The 20071-nt window shown below is 45.1% G+C and overlaps 1 protein-coding gene across 7 annotated transcripts in view; it reads left to right on the forward strand.

Moving 5' to 3' along the window:
- Positions 1 to 20071, forward strand: part of ctbp2a (C-terminal binding protein 2a) — a 119661-nt gene that overhangs the window by 45424 nt on the left and 54166 nt on the right. For 5 of the 7 annotated variants that reach the window (XR_002470335.2, XM_021580544.2, XM_021580546.2 and 2 more), the window contains exon 2: positions 8115 to 8290. Coding sequence is in view for 5 of the 7 variants with exons in the window: in XM_021580544.2 (XP_021436219.2) it covers positions 8233 to 8290 (58 nt within the window). In the remaining 2 variants the exon portion in view is untranslated. Of the gene's footprint in view, positions 1 to 4969; positions 5882 to 8114; positions 8291 to 20071 lie in introns of those variants that run through there. The other 2 variants (XM_021580545.2, XM_021580550.2) reach the window with 2 other exon arrangements.

The following is a 20071-nucleotide window of genomic DNA, read 5'->3' on the forward strand; positions in this document are numbered from 1 at the left end:
ATGCGAGGAAAATATTCTAGAGGAAAATTGCCCGAAAAGGTTTAACTGTAATAAAGTCATCAACAGCACAGCTTTTCCTACATGTCAGCACAGCCTTTCCTACTTGTCAGCACAGCACAGCTTTTCCTCCTTGTCAGCACAGCCTTTCCTACATGTCATCAACAGCACAGCCTTTCCTACATGTCAGCACAGCAAGCCTTTCCTACATCACAGCACAGCCTTTCCTGCATGTCAGCACAGCACAGCCTTTCCTGCATGTCAGCACAGCACAGCCTTTCCTACATGTCAGCACAGCCTCTCCTACAAGCACAAATTCTATGATGCTGATCAACCCTTTCTTATTAGGTGTGTAATTCTTTTGTCAGCTCCATCATCTCTGTCCATGTTGAGGGCTCCATGAAGGCTGTCTGCTTGACTTTTGTTATCAGTTAAAGATGTAAAAGCCATACATCATCCCTCTGTCAGGTTTCTGAATAGAACCAATTGTGAATACCCCTAGTTAACATATAACATTCCCACTTTGCGTTGGCTGAAAAGTCCAGGCATGTGGAAATGTAATTTTTCTCAAGAGGGTGTTTTATTTTAGTTTATCAGCTGCACTGAGGAAAAACATGCACATCTAATGCCTCAAGTTACTTTTTTTGGCCTAACAGGCTGTGCAAAATAATGCCGCCTTTATGCATTTCCTGTGTGACTTAAACCAATAGGCATTATTAGAAAATTGCGCATTAGCCCGAGTCAGCAGTTTGTATGCTGCAGTCCCATTACATTAGACTCATGAGGTTGGCGAGACAGGGAGGGAGAGAATAAGAGAGAGATGGCGAGAAAGCACTCTGTTAAACCAAGAGAAATAATGAAATGAGTGAATTTCAGAAAAGGAAAGATAAAAAGAACAGGGGGATTAAAGAAGGGAGGAATACAAAAAGGAAATGAAAGAGGGATGTGGCCAGATGATGACAGGACAAGGAGAGGAGGGAGATTGAGGGTGATAAAGAGAGCAACCGTGTAGAGCAGTAATTGGAGGCTGTAGTAGTTGGGATAGGAGGCAGGAGAAAGCGGTTTAAATCACTGGTCTGAATGACAGCTTTATGTGGCCCTCGGAGCCTCAACTGCCACCATTTAATGAGACCAGATAGAAACCTTAACTGCATTTTTCTTTTCTCTCTACTATTTTTGCTTTTCCTGCCATCTTGCACTTTCAGGAATATACTCGCCACTAACTAGGCAGATATATCAAGGCAGAAAAGGATTGGTTTTTTCGGTCATGTGCTGCACTACAAAGTTAGTTATAGTAGTTTTATTTCATCCTTCAACTCCCCCCTGACGTGTTCACTGACTTAGTCAAAATCCACAGCCATTCTAGACGTTTCTTATGGAGAACTAGTCCCACGAGATTCTACCCTCCCCTCAATCTACCCCCTCTCTCTTGTTCCCTCGTGCACGCGCTCTCGCTCGCTCTATTCTCTCTCTCTCTCTGAGCCTGGTGCTGTGTTGAGCCTGTAATATCGCCCACATGGACTAGGCCTCCTGGGTAGTCTAGCTTTCACAGGTTTTTTTCTCTCTCCTTCTCAACCTCTTTTTTTTGTTGATATTCAAAGACTTCTTTCTGTGCCTCGTCTCCCCTGACATTGGGCAGATAGCTTTCATCTTAAGTCTCTCATAAAGAGAAAGAGTGTGTGTGTAAGAAAGAGAGGCAGTGATCAGACATGCAACATTTTATGTTTTAGTGTGTAGTAGTTTGAGGAAAACTTGACATCACCTTTTTGATACCAACATGATAGATTTGAAATGTTTCTCCCAGAGTTGGTGTCTCCCTGTTATACACACTCTGTAAAAACTAAATCAGAATATAAATGTTGCTCTATTAGTTCTGGTAACCTACCTACTAATTATGATTGTCACAAGTGGATCTTTTAAAGTTAACAGCTGTTTGTATTGCTCACAATGACGCATCTGCAATACTACACACGCTGCGTGTATGTATGTATGTATGTACAGTGGGGAGAACAAGTATTTGATACACTGATGATTTTGCAGGTTTTCCTACTTACAAAGCATGTAAAGGTCTGTAATTTCTATCATAGGTACACTTCAACAAAAATCCAGAAAATCACATTGTATGATTTTTAAGTAATTAATTTGCATTTTATTGCATGACAAATATTTGATACGTCAGAAAAGCAGAACTTAATATTTGGTACAGAAACCAATTGTAATTGTTTACAATTACAGAGATATGTTTCCTGTAGTTCTTGACCAGGTTTGCACACACTGCAGCAGGGATTTTGGCCCACACCTCCATACAGACCTTCTCCAGATCCTTCAGGTTTCGGGGCTGTCGCTGGGCAGTACAGACTTTCAGCTCCCAAAGATTTTCTATTGGGTTCAGGTCTGGAGACTGGCTAGGCCACTCCAGGACCTTGAGATGCTTCTTACGGAGCCACTCCTTAGTTGCCCTGGCTGTGTGTTTCGAGTCGTTGTCATGCTGGAAGACCCAGCCACGACCCATCTTCAATGCTCTTACTGAGGGAAGGAGGTTGTTGGCCAAGATCTCGCGATACATGGCCCCATCCATCCTCCCCTCAATACGATGCAGTCGTCCTGTCCCCTTTGCAGAAAAGCATCCCAAAGAATGATGTTTCCACCTCCATGCTTCACGGTTGGGATGGTGTTCTCTGGGTTGTACTCATCCTTCTTCCTCCAAACACGGCGAGTGGAGTTTAGACCAAAAAGTTAGATTTCTGTCTCATCAGACCACATGACCTTCTCCCATTCCCCCTCTGGATCATCCAGAATGTCATTGGCAAACTTCAGACGGCCTGGACATGCGCTGGCTTGAGCAAGGGGACCTTGCGTGCGCTGCAGGATATTAATCCATGACGTCGTAGTGTGTTACTAATGGTTTTCTTTGCGACTGTGGTCCCAGCTCTCTTCAGGTCATTGACCAGGTCCTACCGTGTAGTTCTGGGCTGATTCCTCATGATCATTGATGCCCCACGAGGTGAGATCTTGCATGGAGCCCCAGACCGAGGGTGATTGACCGTCATCTTGAACTTCTTCCATTTTCTAATAATTGCGCCAACAGTTGTTGCCTTCTCACCAAGCTGCTTGCCTATTGTCCTATAGCCCATCCCAGCCTTGTGCAGGTCTACAATTTATCCCTGATGTCCTTACACAGCTCTCTGGTCTTGGCCATTGTGGAGAGGTTGGAGTCTGAGTGTGTGGACAGGTGTCTTTTATACAAGTAACGAGTTCAAACAGGTGCAGTTAATACAGGTAATGAGTGGAGAACAGGGGCTTCTTAAAGAAAAACTAACAGGTCTGTGAGAGCCGGAATTCTTACTGGTTGGAAGGTGATCAAATACTTATGTCATGCAATAAAATGCTAATTAATTACTTAAAAATCATACAATGTGATTTTCTGGATTTTTGTTTTAGATTCAGGTCGCAATTGTAAATGAGAACTTGTTCTCAACTTGCCTACCTGGTTAAATAAAGGTGAAATAAAAAAATAAAAATTCTGTCTCACAGTTTAAGTATACCTATGATAAAAAATTACAGACCTCTACATGCTTTGTAAGTAGGAAAACCTGCAAAATCAACAGTGTATCAAATACTTGTTCTCCCCAGTGTGTGTGTGTGTGTGTGTGTGTGCGCGTGTGTGTGTGTGTGTAAGTACGCAAGCACGTACAGCCAGGTCCTTAATTATTGGCACCCTTGATATATAGAGCAGCAAAAAATTATGTATAGAATAAATAATACAAATAAAGATCTATATTGCATGTTTAAAATAATTGTGACATTATATTATTTTCTATTAATATAATTTCTCAGAGAAAGAGATTTTGTTTTACAAGCAATAACAATAGGTGTCAAATCTATTGGCCCCTCTTCAATGTTCCGGCACACACCTCTTGTGAGGATAATGGCACAGACTTTTTGGAAAGTGTTTTGTGAGAACTCTGATTGGAATTGGTGCTATGGTCAGGCGACATGAAAATAGAGCTCTGTGGCCATGCACACCAGTGGTGGGTTTGGCGTTGAAAAACAGAAACATATGCAGAAAAGTACCTCATACCGAAGGTAAAATGTGGGGGTGGATCTTTAATGTTAAAGATTCAACTGGTCCAGGGGCCCTTGTTAAGGTCAATGACATCATGAACTTTACCAAGTACCAGGACATTTTAGCCCAAAAAAAATGCTTGCTGCAAGTGGCTCTTCCAGCAAGACAATGATCCACGCACACATCAACATCCACAAAGAAATGGTAAATGGTTTGTTTGATTTATTTTATACATTTTTTGCTCATATTTATTAATGGTTCCAAAATGTGCGGACCTGTATGTGAGAGACATTGCACCACTGCTTAGGACCTCCCCATCCATGTTATATCCTTACATCAGTTTTATGCTTTTGTGTCAACTTCCCCTATGATGACAGACATGTTTGTGTAAACGTGTGCATTGTGTGGTTGATTTGACATGACCTTACATCCACCTGCTCTGTACCTCCCTGGTTAAAGAAACCATACATTCCTTCCTAATACCACACGGGCAGAGCCACGGTGCCAAACCAGGACAACGTGTGCGATCTGACACGGTCAAATGTTTTAATGGTGAAGGTGCCAAAACAAATGACTGCACCTCTAGCAACTCCAACATGATGTGGTATATGTGTGTGTTGTCTTATTGCCCAGTTCTTTGTTGTTTTTCTATCCCAGCCATTTTGTTCTTGGCTCACTCTAATGGAGGTACTGAGAGAGGTAGTTACTGGTATGGTAGTTAAAAGGGACAAGGGAGTGCTGAAAGAAAATAAACAACCAAGGTGGTGAGTGTGTGTGAGAAACCGCGGGACCAGCATTTTTGCCGGGTTTTGTCCCCCCCCCAAAAAAAAAAAATAAATAAATAAATAAAATCATACGCTGATAACTAAAATTGCTGCCGGTCAATTGTCCGAGAGAAGAAAAAAAATCCCATTGCGAAATAATGCATTTTAGCCTGTTCATTGATTTGAAATACCAGTCGATGTATGTAGCACGAGAGATGCTCCTACAGCCCATCAAACAACTGTTTGTTGCTGCTGGAGTGAAAAGTGCTTTAATAAGCCAAGTCATTGCGTAACAATTCTGAAGACAATTTAGTGTAAAAAAAAAAAAAAAAAAAAACATCGCCATGATTAAAAAGCACTTGGCCTACAACATATATTTTTTCACAAATTGTTCATTGAAACGCGCTTCCCATTCGCCAAGTGCATAGGCAACTTGGCAGGCTTCAGCGCGTCACACGTGACATTTTGAAAACATAGAACTGATTGTTTGAAACCTGAACGTTTTACTACATCATTTAGGATAACAATATAACTCAATCACTGTTCGCAAAAAAAGACTGTTCAATGCAGTGTGTTAAGATACTTTTTGCTCAATTAAGTTGAGACATTTGATAGTTAAAAACAGATTGGAGTCTTTGTCTTCTATTTACAGCAATAGTCATTTTACTTTCCAAACAGTTTTTCCGTGATTTTGTATTTTTTTATGTTGCTATATGCCTGGCTTGGGTCTCTGATTTTCACCGACAGTCGCAACTCAACTATCTATTTGGTATTTGCTGCGCGCTCTGTCCAAATTGTGGGCCCTTCAGCCTGTATTCTATGCGATTTAAAACAATCTACACATTTTTTAAGAAGCTAATGATCCTCTGGCCAACTCATGCTTTCTGGTGTAGTAGCCTATTTTTAATTATTTTATTTCTGTATATACATGAGTAAGCTAATAATGCTCTATACTTCTGTCAATTAAATTTGCTTTGGGGAAAGTTTAACACCCTAGCCTTATGGACGTGCCGCCTACGTATTCTAACGTCTTCAAATTGCTCATCGGAATTCGGTAAGAATGACGCTCTCTGTTGCATGCTCTGTTAAGGTGAATTACCATGAATGTGATTTCTGGCATTCTGAGCACTGTGGGTGGACACCTTAATCAGGTTGCAATATGAATCAAATACATTTATTAAATGTCCAGGTGCCACATTTTCCTAACGAAAACCCGAGTGTGTTTATTTTTATGGGCCAGAAACCAGTGTTGTCCCTGAATCATTTTCTCAGGTCTTTTTAAAGGAGCTCTTCCTGTGAGCACACACAGGAAATTGTTGCTGAGCGCTTGGCTGTGGAGTCTGACAACTCCTGAGGCTCTCTGCGTTTTTGTGTACTGTATGTGCTTGGACACTTCTGTATGACTTGTTGTGTGTGTGTGCTTGGACACTTGTGTATTTGTGGAGTGGTTTTATAGGGGGGAGGGTCATCACTATTTTCCCAGCCTGCACCTCTGTAAGAACAAGCCTCTGTAATTGTTTAGTTACATTACCTAAGTTCACTTAGTCACAACTCACCAGTGTATCCTGTAAGGGCCTCTTGAGTGACGGTTGCCTCTTGCACTCTCCTTGTTAGTTCTCCATTCAAATGTTGTTGATGTTGACTCTTAACCCTTCTCAACGAAGTTGACATTTCAGCTTTTTCAGTAGAGTGGGTGTAACATTATGTCAGTGAAAGGGATATGTCATAATTTTTCATCCATTCGCCATATGATATAGTGTGTATAGCATCACCTCCTATGCACTGCTGTGACCCCAGGGAAGGCTCATGACCACCACCTGATACACTATAGTCTCTCTGGCACTACACTTTTTGGCTTCCTTCTCTTTCTCGCTTGGTTTTTCTCTCTCCGTCTCTGTTTTTCTCTTTCTTTCTCTCTCTCGGGTTTCTCTCTCACTCCTTCCCTCATTTCTTGTTTTGACCAACTGCAGAAAGATTTACTAGATGACAGGGAGATGGAAAACAGAGCAGAATTTGTTCCATTGTCAACTTTTTAAGCTAAACTGTTTTTGTAAGGGAAGCCATGAAAGCTTGACCTGTCAGCACTAGACGCCAATTCTTCACTATGGCTTCTCTGGGAGACCCCAGATATAACACACACAATACCTCAACACAACCACTGGTCAGTTAGGACACATGGTTGAAGGTTATTATCCTAGACAACACTTTAGACGTGAAGGAGATGGGCGATTTAGAGATGACGATATGGAGTGATTTAATGAGACCGTAATTAGGGTAAAGGGAAGAGAAAGGTCGTGAAGCGGTGGGAGTGACAAAATTGTGGAGGAGAGAGAGAGTGTGAGTGTGTGTGTGCACGCAGGGTTTAAATGTCAAACCTAATCACTGTAGAGAGATGGATGAACTTTACATGTCACATACCTGGCTGACTGATGCTGTTAGTTGCTCTTCTTCCTTGTTTCATTTAGCTTTTCAAAGTGTGGTTTAGCACATCTTTCTCACTTGGCCACGATCTCTCTTCCTCCCCCTTCCTCTATATTTCGCGAAGACAGTACCAATGTCTACTGACTATAACTGACCCACATTTCACACAGTGTGACTGGATGCCCTTACGGGAAGTGCTTCTAAGTGTGTGAGAGGGTGAGAGCACATGTTTGCATGTCTGTATCTTTGTGTGTACGGTGGGGTGTCTGTGTTCAGCCTCAGGGTTTAAAGGGGATTCTGCAGTATCTCTGAATTGGGAAATATCTGACCAATGAGAGATAATTGGTGTGTATGCATGTTTTTTTTTTTTTGTTTTGTTTGCTTTTGGCATCTGGCTGGGAAGGTGAGATTTTTGCACAGCTCTCCGAGATAGCTCTCCCTCTACTGGTCACCATATGTCATTGCAGGGTACTATCATTTGGAATATTTCTAATGGGGAAAAAAATCCTATCTTTTTACAACAACAATTTAATATGGGCTGTGGTTCCTTAATTTTGAAGGTGAAAATGCAAATAAATGAAAAGCAAATTTTCCTTCTGTGTTTTAATTTCTTGTTCCACATTTAGTGTCCGCATGTTTGAATGTATTTTGGATGGATCTGATGATGATTGGTGTGTTTGTAGCCTTTGCGGAGTTGCCAACAACCGGATGTTCTTGGTTTTAGGGATATAGCTATTTTCAACCTAGCTTCCTTTTCTGCTGAAAACCGCATGTGAGAACTCTGCTCAGGCGTTTCTCTTATGCATGCTACGTTAGGTTAGTGTGTGTGTGTAACCTTATCACTTTTTCCTCTGGGTGTTTTGCAGGTGTGTGTGGTGTGGCGGCATGACTCGTGGGCAATTCTGGGTAGAGTGCTAGCTTCCTGAGGATTGGCTGACAGCAGGAAAAGAGAACAGAGGAGAACAGGAGGAGAGGAGTTCCAACATGGCTCTGCCTGACAAACACAAAGTGAAACGCCAACGACTAGACAGAATCTGTGAAGGTAAGAGACACTTCTCTTTTCCAACTACTTTCCCCGTTTCCTCCTCTGTCATACTGCTGAAACTGAATCGCCCAGTAATGAGAGAAAGATGTTGTTAGCCTGAGTCATATCTGTTCCACTGGAAGAAGTACATCACAAAATCATGGGCATTAATATAAGTTGGGCCCCCCTTTACTGCTATAACAGCCTTCCCTTTTCTGGGAAGCTTTCCACTAGATGTTGGAACATTGCTGCGGGGACTTGCTTCAATTCAGCCACAAGCATTAGTGAGATCGGGCACTGATGTTGGATGATTAGGCCTGGCTCGCAGTCTGCGTTCCAATTCATCCCAAAGCTGTTCGATGGGGTTGAGGTCAGGGCTCTGTGCAGGCCAGTCAAATTCTTCCCACCGAATTCGACAAACCATTTCTGTAGGCGTTGTCATGATAAAACAGGAAAGGCCCTTCCCCAAACGTTTGCCACAAAGTTGGAGGCACAGAATGTCATTGTAGGCTGTAGTGTTAAGATTTCCGTTCACTGGAACTTAGGGGCTTAGCCCGAACCATGCAAAAACAGCCCCGGGCAGGACGCGCTATCCTGGCATCCGCTAAACCCAGATTCATCCATCGGACTGCCAGATGGTGAAGCGTGATTCATTACTCCGGAATGCGTTTCCACTGCTCCAGTGTCCGATGTCGGCAAGCTTTGCTCATTGGTGATCGGCTATGGAAACCCATTTCATGAAGCTCCCGATGATCAGTCCCTGTGCTGACGTTGCTTCCAGAGGCAGTTTGGAACTTGGTAGTGAGTGTTGCAACCGAGGGTAGATGATTTTTACACAATACGTGAGCTCTGTGAGCTTGTGTGGCCTACTACTTCGCGACTGAGTCGTTGTTGATCCTAGACGTTTCCACTTCACAATAACAGCACTTACAGTTGACCGGAGCAGCTCTAGCAGTGCAGAAATTTGACGAACTGACTTATTGGAAAGGTGACATCCTATGACGGTGCCATGTTGAAAGTCACTGAGCTCTTCAGTATGGGCCATTCTACTGCCAGTGTTTGTCTATGGAGATTGCATAGCTGTGTGCTCGATTGTATACACCTGTCAGCAACGGATGTGGCTGAAATAGCCGAATCCACTTACTTGAAGAGGTGTCCACATACATACTTCTGTATTTGCTGCAGTGTGAAGGGGATATAGGCCTAGTGGTTGAGAAGATCTCTCTCTGTATCTCTCTTCCCCCTACCCCCCCTACCCCCTCTCTCTCCATCTCTTCCCCCTCTCTCTCCATCTCTCTTCCCCCTACCCCCTCTCTCTCTCTCTCTGTATCTCTCTTCCCCCTACCCCCTCTCTCTCTCTCTGTATTTCTCTCCCCCCTACCCCCCCTCTATCTCTCTTCCCCCTACCCCCCTCTCTCTCTGTATCTCTCTTCCCCCTACCCCCCCTCTCTGTATCTCTCCTCCCTACCCCCCCCTCTCTGTATCTCTCTTCCCCCTACCCCCCCCTCTCTCTGTATCTCTCTTCCCCCTACCCACCCCTCTCTCTCTCTCTCTCTCTCTCTCTCTGTATCTCTCTTCCCCCTACCCCCCCTCTCTGTATCTCTCCTCCCTACCCCCCCTCTCTGTATCTCTCCTCCCCCTACCCCTCTCTCTCTCTCTCTCTCCCTCTCTGTATCTCTCTTCCCCCTACCCCCCCCTCTCTCTGTATCTCTCTTCCCCCTACCCCCCCCCCTCTCTCTCTCTCTCTCTCTCTCTCTCTCTCTCTCTCTCTCTCTCTCTCTCTCTCTCTCTCTCTCTCTCTCTCTCTCTCTCTCTCTCTCTCTCTCTCTCTCTCTCTCTCTCTCTCTCTCTCTCTCTGTATCTCTCTTCCCCCTACCCCCCCTACCCCCTCTCTCCATCTCTCTTCCCCCTACCCCCTCTCTCTCTCTCTGTATCTCTCTTCCCTCTACCCCCTCTCTCTCTCTCTGTATTTCTCTCCCCCCTACCCCCCCTCTCTCTGTATCTCTCTTCCCCCTACCCCCTCTCTCTCTCTCTGTATCTCTCTTCCCCCTACCCCCTCTCTCTCTCTCTGTATTTCTCTCCCCCCTACCCCCCCTCTCTCTGTATCTCTCTTCCCCCTACCCCCCCTCTCTCTGTATCTCTCTTCCCCCTACCCCCCTCTCTCTATCTCTCTTCCCCCTAACCCCCTCTCTCTCTGTATCACTCTTCCCCCTACCCCCCCTCTCTGTATCTTTCCTCCCTACCCCCCCTCTCTGTATCTCTCCTCCCCCTACCCCTCTCTCTCTCTCTCTCCCTCTCTGTATCTCTCTTCCCCCTACCCCCCCTCTCTCTGTATCTCTCTTCCCCCTACCCCCCCCTCTCTCTCTCTCTCTCTCTGTATCTCTCTTCCCCCTACCCCCCCCCTCTCTGTATCTCTCCTCCCTACCCCCCCCTCTCTGTATCTCTCCTCCCCCTACCCCTCTCTCTCTCTCTCTCTCCCTCTCTGTATCTCTCTTCCCCCTACCCCCCCCTCTCTCTGTATCTCTCTTCCCCCTACCCCCTCTCTCTCTCTCTCTCTCTCTCTCTCTCTCTCTCTCTCTCTCTCTCTCTCTCTCTCCTCCCTACCCCCCCCCCTCTGTATCTCTCTTCCCCCTACCCCCCCCTCTCTCTCTCTCTCTCTCTCTCTCTCTCTCTCTCTCTCTCTCTCTCTGTTTCTCTCTTCCCCCTCTCTCTCTCTCTCTCTCTCTCTCTCTCTGTTTCTCTCTTCCCTCTCTCTCTCTCTCTCTCTCTCTCTCTCTCTCTCTCTCTCCCTCTCTGTATCTCTCTTCCCCCTACCCCCTCTCTCTCTGTATCTCTCTTCCCCCTACCCCCTCTCTCTCTCTCTCTCTCTCTCTCTCTGTATCTCTCTTCCCCCTACCCCCCCCCTCTGTATCTCTCCTCCCTACCCCCCCTCTCTCTGTATCTCTCTTCCCCCTACCCCCCCTCTCTCTGTATCTCTCTTCCCCCTACCCCCTCTCTCTGTATCTCTCCTCCCCCTACCCCTCTCTCTCTCTCTCTCTCTCCCTCTCTGTATCTCTCTTCCCCCTACCCCCCTCTCTCTGTATCTCTCTTCCCCTACCCCCTCTCTCTCTCTCTCTCTCTCTCTCTCTGTATCTCTCTTCCCCTACCCCCTCTCTCTCTCTCTCTCTCTCTGTATCTCTCTTCCCCTACCCCCCCCTCTCTCTCTCTCTTCCCCCTACCCCCTCTCTCTCTCTCTGTATCTCTCTTCCCCTACCTCCCCCTCTCTGTATCTCTCTTCCCCCTACCTCCCCCCCCTCTCTCTCTCTCTCTCTTTCTCTCTCTCTCTCTCTTCCCCTACCTCCCTCTCTCTCTCTGTATCTCTCTCCCCCTACCTCCCCCTCTCTCTCTGTATCTCTTCCCCTACCTCTCTCTCTGTATCTCTCTTCCCCCTACCCTCTCTCTCTCTCTCTCTGTATCTCTCTTCCCCCTACCCCCCCTCTCTCTGTATCTCTCTTCCCCTACCCCCCCCTCTCTCTCTCTCTCTCTCTCTCTCTCTCTCTCTTCCCCTACCCCCCCCCTCTCTCTGTATCTCTCTTCCCCTACCCCCCTCTCTCTCGCTCTCTCTCTCTGTATCTCTCTTCCCCCTACCCCCCCTCTCTCTCTCTCTCTCTCTCTCTCTGTATCTCTCTTCCCCTACCTCCCCCTCTCTCTCTGTATCTCTCTTCCCACTACCTCCCCCCTCTCTCTGTATCTCTCTTCCCCCTACCCCCTCTTTCTCTCTCTCTTCCCCCTACCCCCTCCCTCTCTCTCTCTCTCTGTATCTCCCCCCCCCTCTCTCTCTGTATCCCCCCACTCAATGTTATCTGTAGCCCATCCATCAGCAGAGGTTAGCAGTAAAGCCTGCTGTCAGCACTGTGTTAGAATGGACATGGCCACCCTGGATAGAGTCACAGTGTATGAGTGGACCTGGGCTGGCTCCTGTTCTACTTGTATCAGAGGGACAATATCAGTCACCCTGGCTGGATCAATCACTTGTACTGAGATCATGTCAGCAGATATCATCTTTGGCTGACCAAATGAGCTCGTCTTTGTGTGTGGGTGTGTGCGTGCATGTATATCAAATCCCATCATGGACTTAAACCCTATAACTTCGTCAAAATGTAGAGACGGACTGAGTTAACCTACTTAATGGCGTAACCCTCTGTCATCGTCATGCGTCACTGAGATGACTCATCACACCCCTCACTCTACCTTCTAGCTGCCTCCCTCCACGTTAACCCCAACACTACAAGTCCATGAGAGAGATGGTTAGTCACAACAGGGCCTGACTGTCACGAGGAATGACTCAATCCAGCCAGAGTTGTCCAGGCCAATGTCACAACTTCACGGGAAAGCCAGAGGGAGTATCTGTTCCTAGGATAGTATGTGTGGGTGTGCGGGATTGTAAGGAAGTTTTGATCCTTTTCCACCTCATGTGATAGGGACTTGTAGTACCTCCATAAGGTTTATTCAGGCTGGTGATTGGGTTACTGGCTGAGCTTTTGGAGGAACATCCACACACACTCTCTCACTGACAGGAACCATTATTCATGGATATGTATACTGAAACAGCTATATTATACATACACACCACCTCCACCCCCTTACTGTACTGTAGCCTTCCAGAGCCTCAACCTGCCATGCCCTGCCCTGTCTTTAACTGCCTTTATTGTGTGTGATTCCGTGCGTGTGTGTGAGAGAGAGAGACCCGTGGGACCAACGGACCTGCCAGCCCTCCAAACCACAGCTTTGATGGTTGTCTTACAGGGCCTGGGAGAGTGGGTAAGGAGCCTCAGGCCTGGCCAAGGAGAGAAGGAGGGAGGGAAGGAAGGGGGAGAGAGGGGGTATAGGAGGTTGGAAGTGGGTTAGTGAGAGACTCTTAAAATCTAGTTTGATGTTTCCAGATTGCTGCTGAGTAGGGAATTTGTAATAAAGGGATTATGTGCGTCAGTGTGTGTGAGAGAAAGAGAGGGGGAGCGGCTCTCAGCGCTAGGCTCTGACAGTCATTTTTTGTTTCATGAGAGCCACTGGTGGTGTGTGAGCAAAGCACCACCACAACGCGTAATATTTGACCACGAACCGTGCAGCAGAAGCCCCTTCTCTGCTACTCTTTAATCCGCGTGAGGCTACAATACATCGCATTTCCCAGGGAGGCTGTGAAGCCAGCCGAATGTTATTGAATGATTGTGTATGAGTCTGTTATTAAAGAATGTGAAACAGTGTTCTGTATTTTAACTATTGCTAACTATTGCACGATTGTGTTCATGAGTCTTATTAAATGGATACTTTGACTGCTTTTCATTAAATCATGTATGACTACAAATATGGTCATGGCCATAAAAATTGTTCATCTGGGTATATAAAGTGTGGTGCCTTGAAAGCACATCAGCTACAGCATGTTTGTTTGTCTGAAACGGTACACTATGCCTTTTTAAATTCCCCCATGAAACCTTCTCTGGAGAGTTTCGAACCGACACTGAATGGGCATTTAACTTGTCTGTAAAGGAATGCTCCTTCTCAAGTGGGGCTGAAGTCCATCACTAGGCAACCAGAACTGTCAATCAAATTATCTCAAACTGCCTGTGTGCAGACCACTCACTCCTAAGTACTTTGAAGTTTAAATACAATGACGTACCAATACATTTAGTAGAAAGAAAACACATACCTTACCATTAAACAAAAACAGGAAAATGGCTGAAAATTGGTCTGTTTCATCCTGGGTCTGCAGGCTTCTCTCCTTCAGGCCATTCATCACCTTTTTGGATCCGAATCCGAGCATTGTCCGGTTTATGGTTGTGTTCTCCAGATAGCTTGGAGATAACCCCATCAGAGAGGGTTATGCGACCTCTGCATTCGAAGCATCATATTCGGTGCACTTCCAGGAGGACTTATTTGTGTCCCGTCGTTCCCGTTTGTAGGTGTAGCCTTCATGTGCTAGCATATTTTTTCTACACACAGAAAGGACACATTTTTCTGCTCCTCTGAGAATAATGAATGTGGAAGGTAGCAGTGAAATATCCTTTTAAGCAGGATATTTGGATTATTAGCATATGAATGACTTGCAATTTGATTGCTGGACTATTGAAGCCATCCATCCAGTCTTTTTAATTGAAATGTCGGCCTTTTACCAGATACATTTTTTCCCCCATTAAATTATTTATTTTCATAACTGATAACAATTCGGTATGCTATAACCTATAAATAATATTCTGCCCATATGAACACATTCATTTTAGGACATATAAAGAAAAGCAATGCATGATTTAATGAAAATTGTTTCACATTCTTTAATAAGACTCAAACAGTCTATATAGCTGGCTTCACAGTTTCCCTGCCAAATAGGCCTACAAGAACTTGATGTATCTCGATGACGTTGAGTATGCAAGGGGGTCTTTTAAAAAAAATTATTTCATTTTTACCCCTTTTTCTCCCCAATTGTTAGTTAGTCTTGTCTCATCGCAGCAACTCCCATACGGACTCTGGAGAGGCTAGGGTTGAGAGCCGTGCGTCCTTCGAAACCCAACCAAGCTGCACTGCTTCTTGACACAATTCCCACTTAACCCGGAAGCCAGCCGCACCAATGTGTCGGAGGAAACACTGTACACCCGGCGACCGTGTCAGCGTTCACTGCTCCCAGCCCGCCACTGGAGTCGCTAGTGCGTGATTGGACAAGGACATCCAAGCTGGACAAACCTTCCCTAACACGGACGATGCTGGTCCAATTGTGCGCCGCCCCATGGGTCTCCCGGTCGTGGCCAGCTGCGACAGAGCCTGGACTCGAACCCAGAATCTCTAAGACTGTGTGATCACGCTCTCTGCAGCCGATGTGAGTCAGAGCTTTTGTAGAGGTCAACATTCACAAGGTCGCAGTGCCAGACTGATTACCAGGACGTGTACTGCGGGCATGTGCTGACCAACTGGCAAGTGTCTTCTATGACATTTTCAACCTTTCCCTGTCCCGAGTCTGTAATGTAATGTTTTAAGCTGACCACCATAGTCCCTGTGCCCAAGAACACGAAGGTAACCTGCCTAAATAACTACCGACCCGTAGCGCTCATGTCTGTAGCCATGAAGTGCTTTGAAAGGCTGGTCATGTCTCACATCAACACCATTATCCCAGAAGCCCTAGACCCACTTCAAATTGCATACCGCCCCAACAGATCCACAGATGATGCAATCTCTATTGCACTCCACACTGCCTTTTCCACCAGGACGAAAGGAGCACCTATGTGAGAATGCTATTCATTCACTACAGCTCAGGGTTCAACACCATAGTGCCCTCAAAGCTCATCAATAAGCTACGGACCCTGGGACTAAACACCTCCCTCTACAACTGGATCCTGGACTTCCTGACGAACCGTCCCAGGTGGTAAGGGTAGGTAACAACACATTCACCACGCTGATCCTCAACAAAGGGGCCCCTCAGGGGTGCATGGTCAGTCCCCTCCTGTACTCCCTGTTCACTCATGACTGCACGGCCAGGCACGACTCCAACACCATCATTAAGTTCGCCGATGACAACAGTGGTAGGCCTGATCACAGACAGCGTCGAGACAGCCTATAGGGAGTTCACAGACCTGGCCATGTCATGCCAGGACAACAACCTCTCCCTCAATGTGATCAAGACAAACGAGATGGTTGTGGACAACAGGAAAAAGAGGAACGAGCACGCCCCCATTCTCATCGACGGGGCTGCAGTGGAGCAGGTTGAGAGCTTCAAGTTCCTTGGTGTCCACATCACCAACCAACTGTCATGGTCCAAATACCATGACAGTCGTGTAGAGGGCACGACAAAACGTATTCCCCCTCAGGAGACTGAAAAGATTTGGCATGGATCCTCAGATCCTCAAAAGGTTCTACAGCTGCGCTATCGAGAGCATCCTGACTGGTTGCCTCACTGCCTGGTATGGCAACTGCTCAGCTTCCATCTGCAAGGCACTACAGAGGGTAGTGCAAACGGTCCAGTAAATCACTGGGGCCAAGCTTCCTGCCATCCAGGACCTCTGACACCGCCTGGTATAGAGGGAGGCCTTAAAACTTGTCGAAGACTCTAGCCACCCTAGTAATAGACTGTTCTCTCTGCTAACTCACGGCAAGCGGTACCGGAGCGCCACGTGTAGGTCCAAGAGGCTTCTAAACAGCTTCTACCCCCAAGCCATGAGACTCCTGAACACCTAACTACATGTACATGTTACCTCAACTAACCGGTGCCCCCGCACATTGACTCTGTACCGGGACCCCCCTCTATATAGTCTCGCTATTGTTATTTTACTGCTGCTCTTTAATTACTTGTTACTTTCATTTGATTTGTTCTGGGCATTCATCACAAGTTATACATAGCTCTCTAAGGTCTGCATTGACTGACACAACAAGAGAAACTGCTGATGCACTGCCCATTTTCAACATTGCACCTTGTGCATTTTCCTATTTCAACTTTCAGGAGTACGTTGAAAGCCAGACTGAGTTCCTTAAAAAAAAGAAAATTGTTCTAACCCCCATAATGCATCTCTCTCCTCCAGTCAGATATGAGAGCCACATGTGTATCCCTGGCCTATCCAAGCCACTAACCCTCCACCCTGGGAAATGCTTTTCCAGCATGTCTTTTACAGAAGCATATGGGTTTCAACTCACTTCATTGGTTGATATAATGAACATTTTTAACTGTGCTATTGGTGTTTTGCTTCATGGCCATTGGATAATTTGGCAACAGCAGGGTTTCCTCTGTTTACAAACAGTTAGGTCATTCTATCAGATACAGAGCCTTTAGAATTTATTCATACCCCTTGACGTATTCCACATTTTGTTGTTAGCCTGAATTCAAATTGGATTACATGTATTTTTTTTCTCACCCATCTACACGCACTGCCCCATAATGACAAATTTGAAAACACGTTTTTAGAAATGTTTATACATTTATTGAAAATGAAATACAGAGTATCTCATTTACATAAGTATTCACACGAGTCAATATTTTTTAGAAGCAACTTTGGCAGTGATTACAGCTGTGAGTCTTTCTGGGTAAGTCTCTAAGAGCTTTCCACCCCTGGATTGTGCAACATCTGCCCGAACATTTTTCAAGTTCTGTCAAATTGGTTGTTGATCATCGCTAGACAACCATTTTCGGGTCTTGCCATAGATTTTCAAGTAGATTTAAGTGAAAACTCTAACTCCGCCCCTCAGGAACATTCAATGACATCTTGGAAAGCAACTCCAGTGTATATTTGGCCTTTTGTTTTAAGTTATTGTCCTTCTGAAAGGTACATTCAACTCCCAGTGTCTGGTGGAAAGCAGGCTTAACCAGGTTTCCCTCTATGATTTTGCTTGTGCTTAGCTTCATTCTGTTTGTTTTTTTTTTTTTTTTATCCTGAAAATCTCCCCAGTCCTTAACAATTACAAGCATACCCATAAAATGATGCAGCCACCACTTTGCTTAAAAATATGGCGAGTGGTACTCCGTAATGTGTTGTATTGGATTTTCCCCAAACAACACATTTTTTGTCAGTATTACTTTAGTGCCTTGTTGCAAACAAGATGCATGTTTTGGAATATTTGTATTCTGTACAGGCTTCCTTCCTTCTTTTCACTCTGTAAATTAGGCTAGTATTGTGGAGTAACTACAATGTTGTTGATCCATCCTCAGTTTTCTCCTGTCACAGCCATTAAATTCTGTAACTGTTTTAAAGTCACCATTGGCCTCATGGTGACATCCCTGAATGGTTTCCTTCCTCTCCGGCTACTTCGTACGGAAGGATGCCTGTATCTTTGTAGTGGCTGGTTGTCTACCAATAGATGCCCTTCTTCGCAAGGTATTGGAAAACTTCCCTGGTCTTTGTGGTTGAATCTGTGTTTGAAATTCCCTGCTCGGCTGAGGGACCTTTACAATTATCTTTATGTGTGGGGTACAGAGATGAGGTAGTCATGTTAAACACTATTATTGTGCAACTCTATAATGGGCCTGTTCTGCAGCCCTGAATCTAACTGTTGTGTGGTAAATTATGCTTATTCATGTACTTCACACATTGTCAATCAGATTTGTAACATGTAATGTAAAACTATGAAGTAGACCATGGGTCATACAGTACATGGTCTTTATGGACATGATGTAGATTAGTGATGTAATGCAGTTCTGGTCTATCATGATGTGTAAATAATTCCACACACCATTGCTTGCAAAGTACTTGAATGAGTAGTTGTAGGGGTGGCGGGGGGAACAATTCTGAAGCAAGAAATGTTCTGTGTGCACATTTAATGTCCTTCATTAGAACAAGCTTGACAAGGTAAACAAACCAACTGCTTGAATCTATTACCAGAACTGAAGCACAAAATAGAAATCAAAGTCAATATTGATGAATGAAAACAAGATTGGTCTTTGTAAGTATGTCACAGCCGTGGACCATAATGACAGTGTGATTGGGTGTTCCATTGGTCGCATTTGGAAAGCCGAGCAAACGAACCGCATCTCTGTTCTAAAAGTAACCGTGTCGATATAATCTCTGTTTATTAGCTGACTATTGATTACATCGTTAAAGGTCCTGAAGAGCAATTCCTTACCACTGAAGAAAACAGTAAGTGTTTTAGTTTTCAGTCTGATTCGAGTCCAAAGAGTATGTAGACTGAAAGGTGGTTTCATTTAATTTCCCAGGTGGCAACTCAAGGACACATATTTAAAGACATTAGCCAGGAATCAAAACAAAAAGCCTTCACTAAGACCCACACGCTTGGTTTACAAAGAAGTGAAGGGGCCGCACATTTGACTAGAAATGAAAGTTACAGCAACCGGGAGACCCATGGGTCCGGCGCACATTTGGCCCAGCGATGTCCGGGTTAGGGAAGGGTTTGCCCTTCGCCTCTCCCGAGTCCGTGCGGAAGTTGCAGCGATGAGACAAGGCTGTAAACGCCTCAATTGGATACCATGGAATTGGGGAGAAAAAGGGGTAAAACAAATAAACATTCGATCAAAAACAATTAGCCAGCTAGCTAGCTAGACAAGCCAAAAAGTGTTGACCTTCCAGTTCATCTGCAAATCTGTGGGTCAAAACCACCAGACATATGCAGAAAAACTCCAATGTCATCAAAAACAAAACAGCTGATAAAAAAAAACTATTAAAAATATTTAAATATGTAGCTACATATTTATAGGAGTGTCTCTGCTTAGGCTGCTGCTAGGGTGCCATTGCAACTGCAGAATATGGGAAAGTGATTAGACTAAGGGCACGTTTGTAAATTCACCCTGGCTATCTACTCCGATTTCAGACCATTCACGTCTGAGTGTGCCAGAGCGCAGAATAACTGATGAATTTTACGAACACTCAACACGCGTTGAATATGGCCGGTGTCAGTAAACATCGGCAAAAAAGCTTAATTAAATTGTTGCCAGCAGCACAGTTCGTCTGGATAATGCTCTGGATAACATTTTAAACAGACAGTAAAATGGTCAGTGAGGTGTTCTATCATTTATGTCTGGAAGTAGCTAGCAAGCTAGATAACTTTAGCCAGTTAGCTTGGGTGCTTGACTGTCATTGTAAGGTCAGAATACTTCAATCAACCCTACTCCTCGGCCAGAGGGTCCAGTGCGCACATAAAACGCTCCAAGAGCGAAACACTGAATTTACAACACCCAGAGCGCACTCTGAGCGTTCTCTGGCACTCCAGAGTGAATTTACGAATGCACCCTAAAGGTGAGGACACAGCAGTTCACCTGACACGACTGAATCCAAACATTACACAGTTGATTTTATGTGCATTTCACATTATCTATACTTTCTGCCACATTTGTTGATA

Source organism: Oncorhynchus mykiss, chromosome 23, assembly GCF_013265735.2.
Source record: "Oncorhynchus mykiss isolate Arlee chromosome 23, USDA_OmykA_1.1, whole genome shotgun sequence".
Classification (NCBI taxonomy): domain Eukaryota; kingdom Metazoa; phylum Chordata; class Actinopteri; order Salmoniformes; family Salmonidae; genus Oncorhynchus; species Oncorhynchus mykiss.